General features: G+C 48.3%; 1 protein-coding gene across 1 annotated transcript in view; it reads right to left on the reverse strand.

Annotated features, from left to right (window-relative positions):
- LOC126539452 (1-phosphatidylinositol 4,5-bisphosphate phosphodiesterase delta-1-like) overlaps positions 1-16,040 on the reverse strand; it is a 75,469-nt gene extending 59,429 nt beyond the window's left edge. Inside the window, exon 1 of the mRNA XM_050186294.3 lies at positions 15,693-16,040. Coding sequence (XP_050042251.1) covers positions 15,693-15,747 — 55 coding nt within the window. The 5' untranslated portion in view covers positions 15,748-16,040. The remainder of the gene's footprint in view (positions 1-15,692) is intronic.
- Between the last annotated feature and the right edge of the window lie 3,190 nt (positions 16,041-19,230).

The raw sequence follows: 19,230 nt of genomic DNA on the forward strand, positions 1-19,230 counted from the left end.
GCGATTGGTTTGTGTTCACTTCATCGATAGGAGTTCTTTGTTATCGACTGCGCTCCATACGGCGCTTTTTTATCCCGTGGCCGCGGAGGTCGCAAACTGATCTCGGATAGAGGCCGAGGCGTCATGAGGTGACGAATGTATCATTACTTACGGAATTTCGCTTAACCTACGGCATTTCGCTTTTGCGTTTGCAGAAGTGAAATAGCCAGAATATAAACACCAGTCTATAGTTGGCTTTCTGCAGGAGTCTTCACCAGCGCCTAAATAACCATTTTGTTCTGCAGGTGTATTGGCGATGGTAAGGGCGAGTAATGGAAACAATACCTTTCCTGTGGGTGGGGAGAGCAACTGATGACGTCAAATTTTGTCAATAACTACCACAAATCATTCGTTCTCGCGCTCCCATCCTGAAAGAGGGAGCAATGCGTCCTTCAGTCGAGAGTCTTTGGCTGCATAACAGATAGTGCACTCGGGTTTCTCCCGACTGTTAGCCTATCACCGTTGTGGATCTTGCCACTTCATGTCACGGGGCTAGAATTAACAGACCAATGCACATTCCGAATAGCATATATGCTCAAAGGTGTATAAGATTGAAAGTTACTTGACACCACATCATGTTTTCGTCACATCCCTCTGTATAACTGTATCGTTAATTGTCATCACTCCCACATTAATTCGCGTTGTTTCGCGATTGGTAATTCATTTTTTTTCTATTTTGATTATTGCTTAACTCCACCATTTCCTTTGCCCTCACTTTCGTTCCCTACCATTTGCAATGAACGCTTTTATTTCTTTTATTTGCTTTACATACCGGTGCCTTAAGGGCGCCATGGCAGGAGCGAATTGAAGCAAGATGTAGCGAGCGTGAAATAATCAAAATGCATTAAAAAAAATTGTAGATAGTTGAAACCAGGCGCGGTGACATTATGAAGTGATGTCGAAGGACGAATTTCTGTTGGCAGCTTAATAGCCAAACGCATGCTCATTTCCTGGTAGAATTGTACTTCCTGTGAGTAAAATTGTCCAGGTAATACAGCCAGCGTAAGAGAAACCATGCTGTGGATGCTGTAATAATCATTGTGCTACAGGCTGTAGGTCTGCCCTGCGTCACGTGCATAGTGCAGACAAAGTGCAGACGGCTCCCGTCTGGTATAACGAAGTGAGCATGCCTTGGTCGACATGCTTCTTGCCAAATGGGTTGGGCGATTCAGCCTTTGCAGGCGGCTGAGATGAACTAGGTTCGACGCTCCTCCGACCCGACCTGCCAGCGTTTACACGACCCCGAAGACTGCCGCCCGCGACAAGGGCGCCCATACCCGCCTTTGTCCATTTGATGTAAACGCAGCTCATGTCGCCTCGTCTGTCGGCTCTACCACAGCGCGAGCTTTGAACCTTTTGAGAGTAACGTCGGTGGATGTCGGCAGAGTGTCTGCAGCAAAGCAGCCAACACTGCTTGTTGCGAATGGCCACCATGGGCAAAGCTGTTACACCGTACGGCGTAATGTCCGAGTCGCGAAGCTACGACAGGAAAAGATGGGAAGGAAAAAAATATATTGAGGCTACCGGTGTTTTATTAGTAGCATTGTAGTTGCGTGTTTGTTGACCACAATGCCTCTGAACTGGGATTAAGCCAAACGCTTAGTATTGTGTCTGGCCAAGCTCACCTGTGATTGGTGAAATGGAAGAATGGTCAATATATTTTTCACTATAGTATGTTCTTGCTTTCTCGACAGCGCTTGCAGCAGCACTGCGCACTGTTATAATAATGAAGTCGTATGCCAATGAAGCTACGTGTTCGGCACGCAAAACGGCTTTAAATTAGTTTTCCCGACTTCTTTGCGTCAAATTATAGTCACCACCCTCATACCCGCGGGGGGGATAACAAGAAATAAAAAAACGGACAATTGCCAAAGCGCCGTAAATAATTTTCTACAATACTTGTTTCCACGAACTTATTTTGGTTTCGGTACCCAGAAGGCATGTGGGTCATGACGTCATGATACACTGGCTCGTTCCGACCCTTTCCCGCTATCGCTATGGCTGCCACGCAGCAGAGGTAAAGCGCATCCACAGCGCTCTTTATGAGGAGCAGCATCACACCTATAGCCTTGTTGCTACGTGACGACAGCAAAGTGTCGCCATTCATGACGTCACCCGCTTCGGTGGCTTAGCGGCTATGGAGTTGTGCTGCTAAGCACGAGGTCACGGGGTCGAATCCCGGCTGCGGCGGCTGCATTTCGATGGGGGGCGAAATGCAAAAACGCCTGTGTCCCGTGCATTGGGGGTTCGTTAAATGGTTTTGGCAAGTACAACCCTACAATTCATGCTTCATGACGTCACAAAACGCCACTGACGGCAAGTCCGGCACTTCAGACCAGCTTTAATATCAAATGAAAGTGGCTTACGAATGTGTGTTTTCGAGAAACATGTAGTACAGTTTTGCAAACGTATAACGTATGTATCAGTGCTACTTTCGTTGCCATGTTTTAAATAAGAGTTCGTATGACTAATCTTCTTGCCCTTTTTGTTGTGCCCAGCAAGGGGAAAAGGGTTGTTTCCGTCCGACTGCTCGAGCAAAAGAGAACGATTATGGCTAAAGGCCGAAATAGAACTCCGCTCAGGGATTGGGAAAAATTCAAACATGACATATATGTGATTGAAGAGAACGCGGTTCGTGCTTAAAAAGGCACAACAAAGAGTTGAGACAGAAATGTCGTTGCTCGTCCCACATTACAGATTCCAGTGTTTGTCTCCTTTCCTTTTCATAGAAAATATCAGGTGCGACGCCAAGAAGAGAGGAAGGGTTGCAGTCACCCCTGACGCCACCATTGAAGTCGACCAGCGACGTAGTTATGGCCGTGTGCATGTTCGATAAGCAGACGTGCCAACCTTAGAATAAAAGAAATACCGCAGTCAAAGCCGAAAAATTCTAATGTTTGGCGATATCTACTAAATGTCGTTTCGTTATAGAACATGTTGATTGTTTATAAAGGATTCGCTGACATTCGCTTTTTTTTCTGCAGTGACACTGTGAACAGGCCCTCAGCTCTATGCAGTCGCAGCAAGAATGATGTGCATCACAGCCAAAGAGAAACGTTCTTGCAGTGTTTATGAAATATTCGTGTAATGGGCAGCCGAAATTTGGGTCGCCGTTACTACACATTTTGTTCTATAACTTCATGTCGTTGGTGTGGGCAGGTCCGAAGAATCGGGCTCTGAAAAAGCGATCAGCCAACGTATTTGAATTCTTCCGAAGTCAGTGGTTGCTCTTAACTAGACGCGAATGAAACATCGTAAAATTTCGATACACCGCGATTTCAATACGACAATCGTATTGATAGGTCATTTCACGATGAAATCGTAAAGGTTGGCAGGTATGAATAGGGCACTGCCAGCCCTCGTCTTCAGTCTGGCGAACGCTATGCTTGTATAACGATTTGCTCATTACACCCGCATCGGCAAAAACGTGAACAGCGCCTACAACGAGGCATTTGCTAGGATTGCACACGAAGGAATTTCTTACTTTGTATTTCTAGCGATACTTATCCTCTTGAGCGCCAGTTTCAACATGCTGTCTGCGTATCAGCCAGCCTGCGTATTGTCACCTTTCTGAAATATGCATCGACCACACTGCTGATTTGTAAAGCCAAGACTGCTCTCATATATTACGTTATCAGGACACCCTAGGAGTATATAAATGGCGGTAAAAGGAGTCGACACAGCCTTTATAACAGATTATATATATATATATATATATATATATATATATATATATATATATATATATATATATATATATATAGAGGATGTGCGTGTGTGTGTGTCAGTGTCATCTACTCGGGGTTCGCGCCAAGCATGCAAGCTTGATTGATTTAGCTGGGGAAAAAAATGAAAGAACAAAAACAACCTTGCAAGTAGGTCACGTGAGCCTACGTGCGCAACACGGCCGTCTTGTATGCGTGTGCTGCAGAAATTTCTATTTGCCCGTGCACGTTCAAGGGACACCTGCAGACTTGGACATGCTTTGTTTACCTTTCTCCACAATGGGAAACCTGCTGGCTGTCATAGGAAGCGGTGGACGCGGAACGTGCATGTGATTGTCGTGCAGGTGTCCCTCCAAGCTTTTGTACTCGGCTCTTCAGCTTTCTGAAATATGTTTGCACGCAACATTGGAGATGTGAAGGTCGGGTCTTATATTCCCCCGCAACCCCCCCCCCCCCCCAAAAGAAACAACAAGACAGAAAAGAAAAGAAAAAGAAAACACACAGAGACGTTGCTGACACTGCGTTATAACGGAGTCCGACAGAATAAGCAAGGAATGACGTTGCACAGTTGTCCGCTATAACAATTCTGCTTTAAGATGTTTTGTTCAAGGGCTTCAAGTCAAAACTTAATAATAATAAATTATGGGGTTTTACGTGCCAACACCACGACCTGATTATGAGGAACGCCGTAGTGGGGGGCTGCGGAATAATTTGGACTACCCAAGATTGTTTAACGTGCGCTTAAATTTAAGTGCCCGGGCGTTTTCGGATTTCGCCCCCATTGAAATGCGGCCGCCATGGCCGGGATTCCGTCCAGCGACCTCGTGCTTAGCAGCCCAACATTATAGCGACTAAACAACCATGGCAGGTTGATAATAAAATAATACAAATAAACAAATTATCGAGAAGGAGGTTGCATGCCTTGCTGCGGCGCCCGCCGGCAATCCCGACGTCTCGCCCACCGCAAGAGCGATGCGGGAGTGGACGTGGGGGGATCGCATGACCACTTTCAGAGACATCACGCAACACTACAGATTGAACAGAAGTAAATGCCCACCACCGCACGCCAAACGAAACAAGAAACAGGCGGTTGCCTGGAGGCAATTGCAAACACGCACATATCCGAACCCGGCGATCCTTCACCTCTGCTACCCCGACATTTGTTCGTCCGACGATTGTAAAGCGTGCGGAGCCAGAGCGACGCTGCAGCACATGCTGTGGGCATGCACCGGTAGCGAGCAGCAGGAGTCCCCGACGAACGGGGTAGACATGGCAGTCTCGAACCGAGGGGCGTGTTGGGAGGCGGCCCTCCTCAGCCACGACCTCGCTGATCGACTGTGGGCCGTCCGGCACGCCGAGGAAGCCGCCCGAGTCCAAGGACTCGAGGCCGTCACCTAGGCTGGGGTGATTATGGCCCCACCCCGCCCAAATCGCCGGACATTTAGAATAAAGCTTTCACTCACTTAAAGGGATACGGACACAAAATCTGAACATTTTACGAAAATACTGAAAATGAGTCCTCAGTGTGCGAGTACACCGAAAACAAGCAGTCACTTAGCTCATTTTTCAGCGGATGGCCTTTGGCGTTTCTGTGGGCGCGCGCAACGCCGCCCGGCCCAAGCGAGTTGGAAGGCGTGACGTCACGTAGCCCTCGTCGGACAGCCAGCCGGCCGGCCGCGGTCATTCGAGGCGCGCCGCCATCGCGAGCATGGATTCGGGTTCTGGTGCCTCTGCCAGCGATGAGCACGCGTCCGAAGACGAGGACCGTTCCGTCTTGGCAAGAAATATAACCGCTTACGGTTACGAGCCTTCCGCGTCAAGCGACGAAGAAGAGCAGGCTGTCATAGACGTGCCGGTCCGGCAGCCCGCGCCAGCAAGATGGTAAGCTTTTTTTCGAGTAAACTTGAAGTGCAGCAGCAGAGGTTCGTAAAGTTATGCTACGTAGGATGTAAGATGCCTAGTTTCGTGATGCATGTTGAGACAGAAAGGCGGATATTACGGCTGAATTGTAGGTATACCGTCGTAGCTCGTCGCTTCGTGCTTACCTACGCTGTCGGCTTTCGACAGCGTAGGTAAGTTTTTGCGCGACGAGGCACGGCATGCGTAGAATTTTCCAGCCGTTTCATAGCCCTGTGTTTACGGCTACTGTCACATTCACGCCATTAGAAGTAATTTACTGGTTGAACTCGTTGAGATGGGCGGCTGCGCTAGGGACCCGTCGACCAGATCACTCAGCTATACATCGATTCTGTAGCCATAGAGAAAGGAAACACTTTGGCTGTGACATTTACTAGCGAAATGCTGCGCGAACAATTAAGTCATGAAACCCGACGCATGATCATGCAAAGACCTATGAAAATCCGTCATTTTTTGCTTCAGGTTGAAAACCAACGTGTGAAAAGGCAATGTAAATGCGCTGCGCATTTTAGATTACTACACATACATGCTATTGTCTGGCGTTCATTCACTGGCTGCGTTTCGTATATTTGATCAAATAAAACAGCGCTCATATGCTTTAATTCAATATTAGACGCAGAGAGAGTGTACACAACATGAATATTTTGTTTTGTGACAGAAACATGCATCCGCAGGGTGAGCAATTTCTGTCACAACCCGTGAATATCTGTTCTTGCACAGCCAATGAAAGGGTAATTTCCCTTCTTTCAACAGGTGCCCCTGCGGTCACCGCTGCGGCTACATGCCTACAGAAAGAGAGAGGATCTGTTGCGCAGAGCAACAGAAGGTGGCGAACACAGCTGAGAGTTACAAATGCATCACTAAGCACGCGCTCTTTGAATTGTATTGCCTCAACAGGAGCCTTCTGAGTGGCATGCTGAGGCTTTTCAGCACATCCGGGCTGGTCGCATAATCATCGTCGACGAAGTGGTCCGCGCAAATGAAGCCATTTTTTAGAAGTCTCCATGCTGGGCGTGGTGGCTGACAGGCGCGTATCCAAAGTTTGCGCACCTTCTCGTCTCTGGGAAACGTGTGCGACGGCGTGTCACGACCGACGTTGCTGTTGTGACAACCTTGGGCGCAGTGATGTCTGGGCATTTGCTTCCGCCGCGACGAATGCGTCAATACCGATCGACGACCGTGGGAACGCGAGTGTAACGCGCACCACCTGCGCGGAGCACCGGCGGGATAAGGTTTCAGGCGGACCACGTGCGAACATCGCCGACGGCGATAAACGAACGCTGCAAGGGACCGACACTCCGGAAAGCCTGCCTGCGACGGCTGTGGCTGACCTTGGCCGCGCGCGCGGGAGGGGGGGGGGGGGGGGAGGGGGGGGGGGCGTGTTATCACGTCAAATTTTAGGTGCTACCGGCGGCCGCTTGGAAGCAAGGCGCAACAGAAAATCGAAAAAAAACAAAACAAGTTGTTTGTCCTTCCTTTTTTTCAAAGTAGCTTATTGTATTCGTCATTTTCAGCAGTTCAACTTTTGTTCTGACGCAAAATACCCGCCACCAACTTTTGTCTCCGTATCCCTTTAAGGTAGGTTGTTCCCTTTCGCGCGATCCATGAAATAGCGAGCCTATGTACCCCGGAAGAGTTGTCGATTATCCTAGGAGCCCTCAACATTATGAAAGGAAAGAAACCCATAATTGCGCTTAGGGGCGCGATCGGATACTGTTTTTCGAAACGCGCGTTCAGTTTGTGTTCTGTTTCGCCTCGCGCGATTGGTCTAGGCTGTGCCGAGTCGTCAGCCGCGCGCCCCAGGTGCTCGTACAGGCTCAACGTATTTAGTGCGATCCCGTTTTTTTTTTTTTTTTTTTTTTTTTTTTTTTTTTTAGTGCGATCCCGATCCCGATCCCGATCCCGATCCCGTTTTTTTTTTTTTTTATTTAGTCCGATCAACGTTTCAGCGCCCCTCAAAGGGGCGCTGAAAATCTGTTTCTTATTAGAAGTTTGTTTTTACAGAAGTCATCTATAGAATTAAAGATGTATTATTGTCCACTGTCCTTGCGGGAACAAAATGTCGCTTGCATTCGAGTGTGGCGCCATCTTGCGCCGAAGTCCATCTATTAATTTCTGACGTTCTGCGCTTCGAATTGGGGGCACTTTAGTACATAACGTTCTAATTGACCAAAAGCTTGACAATGCAAACTCGAGGGTGATGGTCCAACTCCTGTCCTACATCGTCAAGCTGGAGTTTGCGCTGACATTGTGCATATGCGATAAAAGGGGAGCTATTGCGTAACTGCTCCTTTTCGGCATTATGCAAATGTGTTCGCTGTCACAGAAGCTGACTCTTCACCAAGGCTGAAAAAAAAAACATTCTTTAGTTTCATGTTGCGAGGAAAGCTTCACTAAAGGATTAAGAATATTATCATTATGTATATACGCAGCTAGGCCGTGTCAAGATGTGATGTGATAACTTTATTTGGAATCCGGCGATTGGGAGGCCCGGGCCTGGGGCCGTCTAGATGGGCACTGGGAGCTGCTGCTCCCGTGCGGCATCCTTGGCTCGCTGGACGGCCCAAAGTTGGTCTTGGAGTTCTGAGCTGAGCAGCACGGCCGACCACCGTGCCCGTAGATTTTCTGGGGAGACTGCCATTTTATTTTGGTATATTTCACATCCCCACAACATGTGTTTAAGGGTGGCTCTAACAGACTTGCATAGCTTGCTCATGTCACTCTCGTATATATCGGGGTAGAAAGTTTTTAGTTGCACGGGACTCGTATAAGTTTCTGTTTGTAGTCGCCTCCAAGTAACGGACTCAGCTCTGTTCAGTTTAGTGTGAGGCGGTGGTAATACTCGCCTCCGATTTTGCCAAGAAATCCAAATAAATTCTGGGGTCTTATATACGTGACAAAAGCATGATCTGCTTATGAGGCACGCCGTAGTGTGGAGTACCTACGCGTTAATTTTGACCACTTAAGGTTATTTAACGCGTGTAGCTAACTATGAGAACACGGGGCGTTTCTTCATGTCGCCATCTATCGAAATGCGGCCGCCGCGCCCGGGATCGCACCCGCGACCTTCGAGCTCAGCAGCGCAACGCCAACGCGGTTTTTCGACGTCAGGCCTGCCAGTTTCCGTGCCATCGTTTGGCTGTTTGTGTCTACAGAAACTCGCGTTCGCTTCTTACATCTAGAAGGTTCGCTTCCGCCAAGTCTGCCGGTCAGGGCCTCTAGCTCAGCCGGGTAGTTGGCCTCAGTGCGCAGCGGCCGCGATATTTCGACGCTGTCGAATTATATTGTTTGTGTTAGGTGATTTCTTTTGATTTTGACCTAAGAAAGGAAAAAAAAGAACAAATGTTCCCACTGTGTTCTTGACATGCAAAAAATTCTGCTTGAGCGGCCGTGTTCGCCTTAATGGGAGTTTACTGTGTTCATTGTGAATACGTTAACCATACTAAATTCGCAAGAACGCTTCTTCAGAAATGTTGACGTGTTATAGGTTAGGATGTGCACAGAACGAGTCAGCTTTACCTGGAAGCGTATTCGGCGTTCTCACAACTGCACGTATAAGTGCCTCGTCTCTCGTATTCTCGCAGAGAAAGGACGCGTACATTACACGAACCCAGACAATGACCCACTCCTGCCAAATATAAGCGTATTACATGAACATAAGCTCCCGAGGCTTGTGGCAGCGGCAGATGCGCGGTGCTCACCTTATAGGAAGTGAATGCACTTGCTGAAAATGTAAACAAGTGACAGCAGCTTTCACGTTTATTCCGTGCTTAACTTAGGGACTGCGACATGCTAGCCGGTACTCCGGCATGGTGAGAGCCATCTTAAGGATTATTCAATAGCGCTCATCTAAAATTGCTTGCGATTACTACGAGACATAAAGGGGCGCCCGCAGGAAACCTATCTGATAACAATCCTACGGTCTCAAGAGGTGCGGAAGGGCTGACTTATTTATGCTCGAGCCGCCCATGGCCGCAAACCGCACGCGTGCGGCCGTGCGCAAAATTGCACATGTGTAAACGTAAATTGTAAACCACATGTGTAAACCTAAATTTGTGTTCATGTGTTCGACATGAGCAATTTCTCGCATGGCCACACGCGCGTGGTGCATGCAGCTTGCGGCGCCGAGCTGTGTGGTCAATCTGTGTGGTCTTTCGCCCGGGTGCGGACGTGCGGAAAACTGCACGTATGGCGCACAGGTGCGCAAATTTCGGTTTACACTGGGACCGCATGAGCAGCGTAAACCAAAATTTGTGCAAACGTGGGCAACATGTGCAGTTTTCCGCACGCGTGCGGAAGTCCGTGCGAATTGAGCGCAAGTCGGCCTTAACCATCTCGCCACGACCTCATTGCACAAGCTAGAGATAACACTTTCTTTAGGCGCTACCAAACAGCGCTTGCTTTTTTGTTGGACTTCTCTGGGAAGGGGGGGGGGGGGTGTCTCAGTAGGGTGTCTTAGCCCGATAGCGGTGAGTAGTTAGCCCATCATCTATTTGTAGTTTGTACTCATTGTAAATACACATCATGACTTATGGAGGTCGCGGGATCGAATCCCGGCCACGGCGGCCGCATTTCGTTGGGGGCGAAATGCGAAAACACCCGTGTACTTAGATTTAGGTGCACGTTAAAGAACCCCAGGTGGTCGAAATTTCCGGAATCCTCCACTACGGCGTGCCTCATAATCAGAAAGTGGTTTTGGCACGTAAAACCACAATTATTATCATGATTTCTATGTTACACAGAAAAACGTGTGGAGGGCTAGCCGTATAAGCGGACGTGACATCGCCGTGGCCTCCAAGATTGCTTGATCTCGGAGGATGTAGGTTCGCGTATTCTGCTTGGAAATGAAGGATGCCACGCACAGTACTTGTCTGTAGTCTGTAGCTGCGTGAGAGCTCAGTGAAGGAGGAAAGAAAAGTACCATCTACAAGAGTGTAGCAAGACATTACAAAAGCCAAACCAATACGGGTTTCTGAGAAGGAAAGCTTCGCAGTTGAAGAAAAAGTCGTAGAACGAGTCGATTTCTAGTCAATTATTGTGGTAATTAGTTAAACCTATAGGCTATCGGATTGCAGTGCGAGGTGAAATCAATAGCCAACTCGTTGCGCAAGATCTCCGTAACATAGCAAATCAGTATTATGGTAATTTAGCGCTAATTAATACATGAACACAAAGGAACAGTGTAGACAATGACGGGTGCTATAACCATAATTATAATGCTTGACCAACTAGCCCAAGAGTCAGTCCTCTTGGAGCAAATTAATTCTGCGCGAAATTGAGAAATTTGGTTCAGATACTTTTTTTTTTAGCGAAACTTCCTCCTCTTTGCGGATTTCTGCAGATCCGGTTTGTTATGGAAGTTGAATGCACTCGTTTATCTCTTAAGCGTAACGATTCTAGTCAGTTGCACGTATCGTTCACGCACAAGCGTCTGGGAGTTTCTTTGTCCAATCGCTGTTTGCAAGGTTCTGGTTGCAATATCTGTTTCATAGTCTTGGCGCTTTCGTTCCTGCAACGTTTGAGCTACACTGAACGCTACACTCGAATTTCCAATACACTACAGAGCTCGAGTGTGCGAAAACTAATGGTGCGGCTAACATATTACCGAAAACGCGCTCTGTAACAGCACTGTTATCCGGTGAATAAAACACAACAATTCTACGCTGAAGTACTGTTGCACGACTATATAGATGCTAATCCTAGAAGTACTATTGGTGAAAACCACTGTTGAGTTTGCTCTACCCACAAAACGCAATAATATTACGATCAAACTGCATTCAACAAATTTCCCCACACTCTTTTTTTTCGTCTCGTACACACGTTGACAGCCTGTCTCTGCAGTAGGACAAAGAACAATACAAGGTCAGGAACGCAGGCAGAAACGGGGTTACGATTGTGTCCGGAAAAAATATTGGGCACGGACAGAAGCATTTCTTTTTCTTCTTTATGCAAAAGTTGTGCCTATATATAATGCCTTCCCCAAAGCTTTTGTGCCACATAAGGGCACATGGAACGTGTTGTGCTCACTGACTCAGCACAGGTTTCTCAATGTAGTCGATCAACTCCGTGCAAGACAACTGGCAAAGAAGAAATGCTAGAAATGCAGTGTCATTAAACGCTCACAGTTGTACACGACAACGATGTCGCGTTTTCAGGATGGCACCAGTTTCGGAATATTAAGTGCCAAATTGTACAACAATATACATGGGCGTTCCAGTTACGTTTGTGCTTCGATGCCTAAAAGAGTGTTTTGTAAAAGAAAATTAAGTGGAAAGACGGTGAATTTTTACCGCTAGTTCGATGGAACATATCTAGAAACTAATGTCGTGCTGAAAGTTCAACCCAAGCGGTTATGCCATGTAAACGCAGCGGCTAGAATTCGTAAATCGCGATCCGCAAAGTTAACAAGTTAATTAGTGAATTTTTGTGAATTAGTTGATGTGTTTTGATTTCTCGTGCATGCTCACCTCCTTGAATAATCTACCTCTTGACTACAACTATGCAATCTCGCATAGTTGTCGCAGGTGATTTATGAAATCGCCGTAAAACTTAAAAATCGCCGCCCCTTATATTGCAGCGAATAAATATGAGAACATATTTAAGCAAAATGGCAAAAGCTTCTTTAGCGTGGAAGTATAGCAGAGAAGATTGCAGAGGGTATGACAAACGTCCCTGGAGCTAAAGCACAATTCGGTAGCATCAAAGAAATGGGCCTCCGGAAAAGTCAACTTCAATCGAAGCTTTCGAAAGTGCTCTTTTAAAACGTTGTTGTTGTTGATTCCTTTTCAACATCGTCTGCACACCGTCTTCTTCTTTACGGCTTCTCACGGTGGCCAACATGTTCAATTATGTGATTTCTGCAGAAATGCGAACATGGGAAGCTATATTTGAGAAAGCTCGGGGACGCCGTCATCAACCTTAAGATTCACAAGGTTCATGAAAGCGAATCGACGTTGTCCTAGCGGCAACATTGCAATATGCAGGGTTGAGGCCGCCAACATGAACGCTTATCACCCCTGAAATCTACAGAGCTGAGGCAGAATCGCGAATGACGAAGTGTCACCAGCCTTGAAGTCCGCAAGAAAAAGGTGTTTTTACGACATGAAAAATTGCCATAACCTTCAAACACACAATCTCGAAGTGTGTTCATAAAATGAAAGAAGTAGATCCGTGAAACGGAAAGTTGATCAGCCTTTACAGCCTCAAGGTCGAGGTATATTCATGCGCGTTGTCATCACTTACCTACGAAATGGCCACGCGTTCCCTTTGAGCTTTCGTGCTAGGTTTGGTCGGACAGAAACCCTCGCTTTCGTATTTTATACCACACATACTTGTCAGTGCTTTTGGAACCACGGCTCATGTGGCTGACATTCTGATTCCACACACCGCCTCTTCCTAATTAAGAGAGCCGTCGCATTACATATGGGTCAAACATGGGCATCAGTTATTGTACGCAGCAATCGGTCCGTGATCGACGACGCCTCTGCAAATCAAGCTCCGTAGAACGACTGTCGATGAGAGGTTTATCAAATGGTTAACTGAGCTCTACCCGTGCTATAGATAGGTGACGGCTCGAAAATTGACATCCGGTCATGTATCCCAACTCCTTGTGCACTCAACACAACGTCGCCCTTCGCTTTGCCTTCCAAAGCGAGAACCCCTTGCAAACAAAAATGAACATTTTGATCGATTGGTTGATTGATCGCATTCCCTTCGTGCAGCACATATGTATAATACCCATCTCTGCTTTCTTGCGAATCACGCGCGGTATTTTCGGTTGATCACTTTTGCGTGACGTCGCGTCCAACGTGACGCTTCACTGGAGCGACTGGCATCCAGTCCGCTGGATTAGCCAATCAACGCTCACTGAAAGTGACAGCTCCAAAAGAGATCCACCGAAAATGCTACTCCTAATTTTCTATTAAAATCATGTCGATAGCACATGTGCTTAGTGGTATCGCGAGAGCACGCGTAGACCTCTTGCAACTCTTCATATTGCAGACGTAAATTTCGCTCGCTTTAAACCGCCGCAATATCATCCTCCTGTGGTCACAATTACAATTACATGCGCAGCGGTGGTTATCGTGTTGCAGGATAGCCGGCCTTGTGTATTTGGCCGGCAAGTGTTCCGCCTGTGTATATAGATGACTAGCACTGGCGTCCTCCTAGACGCCATATTGGTGGACCATCACGGCGACAAGCTGCGTCCGTGACGTCATGTGCAAGGTGTCTATAATCGCCGCTCTTTCACCAAACGTGCATCAACTCGGTGTCTCGACACGCGGAAGACGTTGATAGGTGTAGTAGGACTCTTTTTCCTGGTTATTGGTGCCTTACGGGAACACTACGTCTTGAAAGACAGAGTGTGGGAGACCCGCATTCTGTAGACCGCAAAAAGTGAACGTCGGTCTTTCCTCTTCGAACTGCAAGCGCAACCCTACGAAATGTTCCACATCACCGCGATTTAACCGCATAAGGCACACAGCGGGGAAGTGGATCGTCCAGCTTGCAACATGCATTCTTGATTGCAGGCGGAGACCGTTCTGACTGGATACGGGCAGGTAACTTCTTCAAGAGTGTAGCCTTTTGAGCACACAAGGTCGATGCGAAATTTTACTGAGCATCCGAAAATGATCGATGATTGCATCCTTTCGTGCAATGCAGGGGCTTCTCACGGCTCTCCATCCGTTGTGGTGTTGGATGGCAGCGGTGGGCGCAAGGCTAATGGACAATCTGGTCCACGAGTGTGGACACCACTCGGTTTCGTCGTTGTGGCGTAATCCACTGCGCATCACGGAAAACACGAGGATGTAACAGGCTGAGAAGACGATAGCGCAGCGTTGGCATCCAAGACTTATTCTGTAGAGCGCGCGAAACGCGTTTTCATTGTTGCTGCTTAATAACTGCACACACAGGGAGGTATATGCTACATCAGAGCCGATGAACCCAGTACACCGTTCAGAAATCATAACTACCCATTTCCCCACAGAATACTGGCACGCATGCCAGTGACGACTTCTCTGCCTGTTCTGGCGATCGCTGAGCTGTACAGTGAGCTATAACCCTGATCCATGCTGAAATTTTCAGCTCCCCACCACTGCATCCCACCTCAGGTACAGTCGCCGTCAAAAGTTTACGGATCAGGCGACATGCGGAGCTTAAAATTTCCGTACCCTGGGCCCATCATGATGTTTGGATTTCAAGCTTGCATGCAACTAGACTATGCGAATAACGTGAGGTTTGTACAGCTTCACTGGTTACAGTCAAAACTTATTTATTTTATTTATTTATTTATTTATTTATTTATTTATTTATCTATTTATTTATTTATTGATACTGCAATCCCGGTATTGCAGTATCCCTATCGTTGGCGGCAAGCAGCAGCCGGGGCATCGTGCAATCGGAGTCCGCAAGGCGGCGCCACAGCTGCAGGTCACCTGATAAGACGAGGGCGCCTTGCCTTAGCTAAATCGGTGCAGTACTGTAGATGCTGGGAGCTCGCTTACGTAGATGGGACGAGCGCTCGCTCACCGGTGCACAAAAATGGCAAAATTTCCCGGACGCGTAACGTTTTTTTTTAAATCCTGCAGTCCTTTGAACTTTTTACACCGACTGTATACAATGATGGTAAACGCGGGGAGATTTTAGAAATGTGAGAAAACTGCTTTGACTATTTTTCATTTTCGGGACGCTAGTGGCTATAATTAGTTCTACCCACACATTCATGTTTTCAGCTTTAAGAAAGCGCTTTTTGACAACTGCGAAACTAGAGTGATCACTACCGTGCGTCCGGGCGACTTCAACAGTCCGGGCGACTTCAACAACGCCTATCGCGGTTCTTATCAACCCTACGCCGCAATAGGCACAAACGCCTTCAAGCCTTCGGCGAGACTGCGCGGTTCGTGAAATGAAACGTTTGAGCGATCCGTCCCTCCACTGATTTAGGGGCGTGTTTTGCCGGCCTCGCAGCATCGCGAGCGACGCGGCGTTATGTAAACACACGCGCCTCACCTGCGTTCAACGTCGGAGTGTCGCAGCACTCGGGCGTGCTGCAAGACGAATCCATAGTGAGCGATCACAGTTCTCGGGCCTAGGCAACGCACACTTGCACGCATTCGCAGGCACGCTCAAATGTACACTCGCTTGGACGCCGGGGTTGAAGTCGCTTGGATGCCGGAGTCGAAGTCCCAGCTGCCGCTGATCCTGCAGCTCGCCGCCCTTTTATTACATTTTTCATTCTTCTCTCTCGGTGAGACAGGATCTCCAGGCGGGCAATACCGCCGGCCGAAGGAAGGGAACTCGCACACAGGCGCGCGGTCTTGTCACCGCTCCCCATTGTTGGCGGCAAACAGCAGCCGGGGCATCCTGCAATCGGAGTCCGCAAGGCGGCGGCACAGCTGCGCTGGTCACCTGATAAGACGAGGGCGCCTTGCCTTAGCTAAATCGGTGCAGTACTGTAGATGCTGGGAGCTCGCTTACGTAGATGGGACGAGCGATCGCTCCCCGGTGCACGCTATTGTTACGCAACGGCCATGTCGTTTGCTTTCGACGACGATTAGCAGACGACGCTGCGAAACTCACCGCGAGACATGGACAGCTCCTTCAGGTCGCATTGTCAGGAAGGTGCGACGGTGCTAACGTTGTCACCTGTGCTTGCCTTCGCCTCTACTGGCATGTAACGGAGCGAGGATATGAACAAGCTGTGCCTGTTGAATGGGTCACGACGTCTCCCTATCGCGCGTTCCACTATCACGCGTCGAAAACGCTCTAAACGAGTTCTGATAAGAGTGCTTATCGTGCAGTAAAGGTCTGCCGGGACCTAGTATAGGAGAAAAAAAAAAGCAGGTAAGCAAGAAATGTCGGCACAACAAACGCCAGGCACCAAGACAAACAATACAGACTCTGCCTGTGCGTACCCACAGGATCGCGTGAATGACGTCACAACGCTCTTTCTAACAAATATTCCCCGGGAGAGTTGTCTGCATTCGAGTAGCACGCACGTTACTCTGGAAACCAAAATCGTCGCAATCCAATGGAAACCTTATCGTGAGTGTACAGCGCGAACTTTAAGCGAGGGACGTAGACGTGACAAGGGCAAGCCTTGTCTTCGGTAGTTAATGTTTTTCATATTGCTCTTTCACTCCGCTGTGTATCACTTCGGCGTATTAGATAATAAAGCCTAAATTATTAGTCCGCGCTTGTGGTTGTCTTGTCCATATCGTCGTTTAGCCTTCGCGCTGTAGGCTCACGATAATGGATTACCAACTAGCCCTATCATCATCCACCGTGCCAAGTGAAGGGCCACACGACCGTGTCGCTGCAAGTGTGCTTTAACTTAGCACAACTGCTTCAAAAATCGGGGTGTATTCATGCTGCACTGTCGAATCGGGGCTTGCATATGCTCTGTACAGCTTTCACGTAACTGCGTAATTTTTGTCATCTACAGACGTGACATCGGTCGCCTTTGTGCAGAGATTTTTTTTTCGCGATCCATGTATTGTTCAGCACATTATCACGACGAGTGATAGCGTGTCATATTGGACATTTACTAGGAAAGAAAGTGGACATGTGGAGACGGCAACGCGTGATAAAATAAGCCTTATCTTCGAGAGTGGAAATAGAGGCTCATTTAGGCGGAGCTGCTTCGCTGGAGCAAGAAAAACGAGAAAGTGGGCTAAAGTGAGGAAAAGTTCGAAGTTACAGAGGTGGCCTGCATATACAGTCTATATGAAGGCTGCTAAATTCATTTTTATTAGCATCCACTGCCTACGAAATTCAATTTAGCTGTTCCACCTCATTTTCTGCTTGTTTTATTTGTCCATACAAGATGTGCTGACTAGCTTTGATCGAACATCGTTAACAGCTATTCTTGTTTGTGTACTTATATTCAGAAATTCTCAGACCACCTTCTGAGAAAGTGTATATAATTAATAAAAAAGTAAAACGCAAGTGCACCTAATAAATTTAAGTGTTCGTGTATTTCTCGGCGTAGGGTTGACAATAGCCCCGATGGGGTTTTATGTGGCTCATGCTGAGCGCGCACACAGGAGGGCTGTATATATTATCAATGCTGTGAGTGAAATATTCTCTCCTTCTGCGCATATTTTAGTCCCTCTTACCCCAGTTCAGGGCAGCCAAACGGGCTCAGGTCTGGTTAAGCTCCCAATCTCACTTTTCCATCTGTAGACTGTCAAAGTAAATTTTGGGGTTGGGTAACTGTTGGCAGATACATTTGCTTTGGCCGCGAAGTTTAGCGATTTGCTAATGGGGTTTGACTTTTCGAAGGGACACGCCTACTGTGACAGACACAGCTACGGAGGGCGTCCGATGAATAACGACGAGCGTCGGCGTATGGGCGAGGAGCAGGGAAGGAGCTCCAGTACGGCGGCATCCAGGTGGTGCGGCAGTGGCGGGATACATGACCAACGCGGTGGCAGCGGAAGCAGATCGGTTTGTCGTCTGGGGTTCGCCATTCAGCAGGATTGCGTAGTCTGGGAGCGAAATATTGGTCATTACAGGTTGTGGACATGGGAATGGATGCCGAATCAGGTCAGGAGACAGAGCAGGCGGTAGGGATGCCAAGGTTTGCAATTTCTTGCCGCACAACTGCTTGAACAACGGAAATAGTGGGAGCCGCTTGTTCAAAGGTACCGTCAAGGGGTCGTGGATGAAGGGGGTCCGGACTCGCCGCTTCAATCTCACGGCGAACGATACGTGTGACGTTCTCTTGAAATGGTCGTGTGGCGGTAAGAGCGGAGCAAGAGGACGTGGCAGGGTTGTTTGGGAGCCGGGAAAATTGTGGGACGACGCGGCGGCTTTTGGTTACCTCTAAGTGGCGGCATTCTTTGACGATGGCGTCGACGGTAGAAACGTCATTATAGGCGAGCAAATTGAAGGCGTCGTCCGCGATGCCTTTTAGGATATGGCCCACCTTGTCAACCTCGGTCATGTGCTCGTCGACTTTCCGGCAAAGCGCGAGCACTTCCTGTATGTAGGAGACATACGATGCGGTCGACGACTGGACACGGGTGGCAAGCTCTTTTCGCGGGGCCTGTTGGCGACCTGACGGGTTGCCAAACAGGTCCCGAAGCCGCTCTTTGAAAATGTCCCAGCTGGAGAGCTCGATCTCATGAGTGCGAAACCAGACACGCGGTGTCCGGTCCAGATAAAAGATCACATTGGCAAGCATGTTGGTAGGGTCCCAGTAGTGGCTTTGGCTAACACGCTCATACATGCTGAGCCAGTTGTAGACGTCAACGTCATTTTGGGCGGAGAATGTCCCAGGATCACGGAGACTAGGAAATGTAACGCACGTTGTGGTTGCCGCAGGTGTAGGTGGCGACGGGGTGGTTCCATCACAAGCCATGGCTGAGAAGGCGACGTTGTGGCCGCTTCGGAGCTCCGTGGCAAGGACGGGGAACGTTCCACCTCCACCACAATGTTACTCGAAGGACGAGTCAATAAGACGAACAACTATTTACAGGTTATATTTACAACAGCGGTTGCAGCGCTGACCGGTTAGATTCACAGCGCGAGCCCAGTTCGTTCT

This window comes from Dermacentor andersoni, chromosome 11, assembly GCF_023375885.2.
Source record: "Dermacentor andersoni chromosome 11, qqDerAnde1_hic_scaffold, whole genome shotgun sequence".
Taxonomy (NCBI): domain Eukaryota; kingdom Metazoa; phylum Arthropoda; class Arachnida; order Ixodida; family Ixodidae; genus Dermacentor; species Dermacentor andersoni.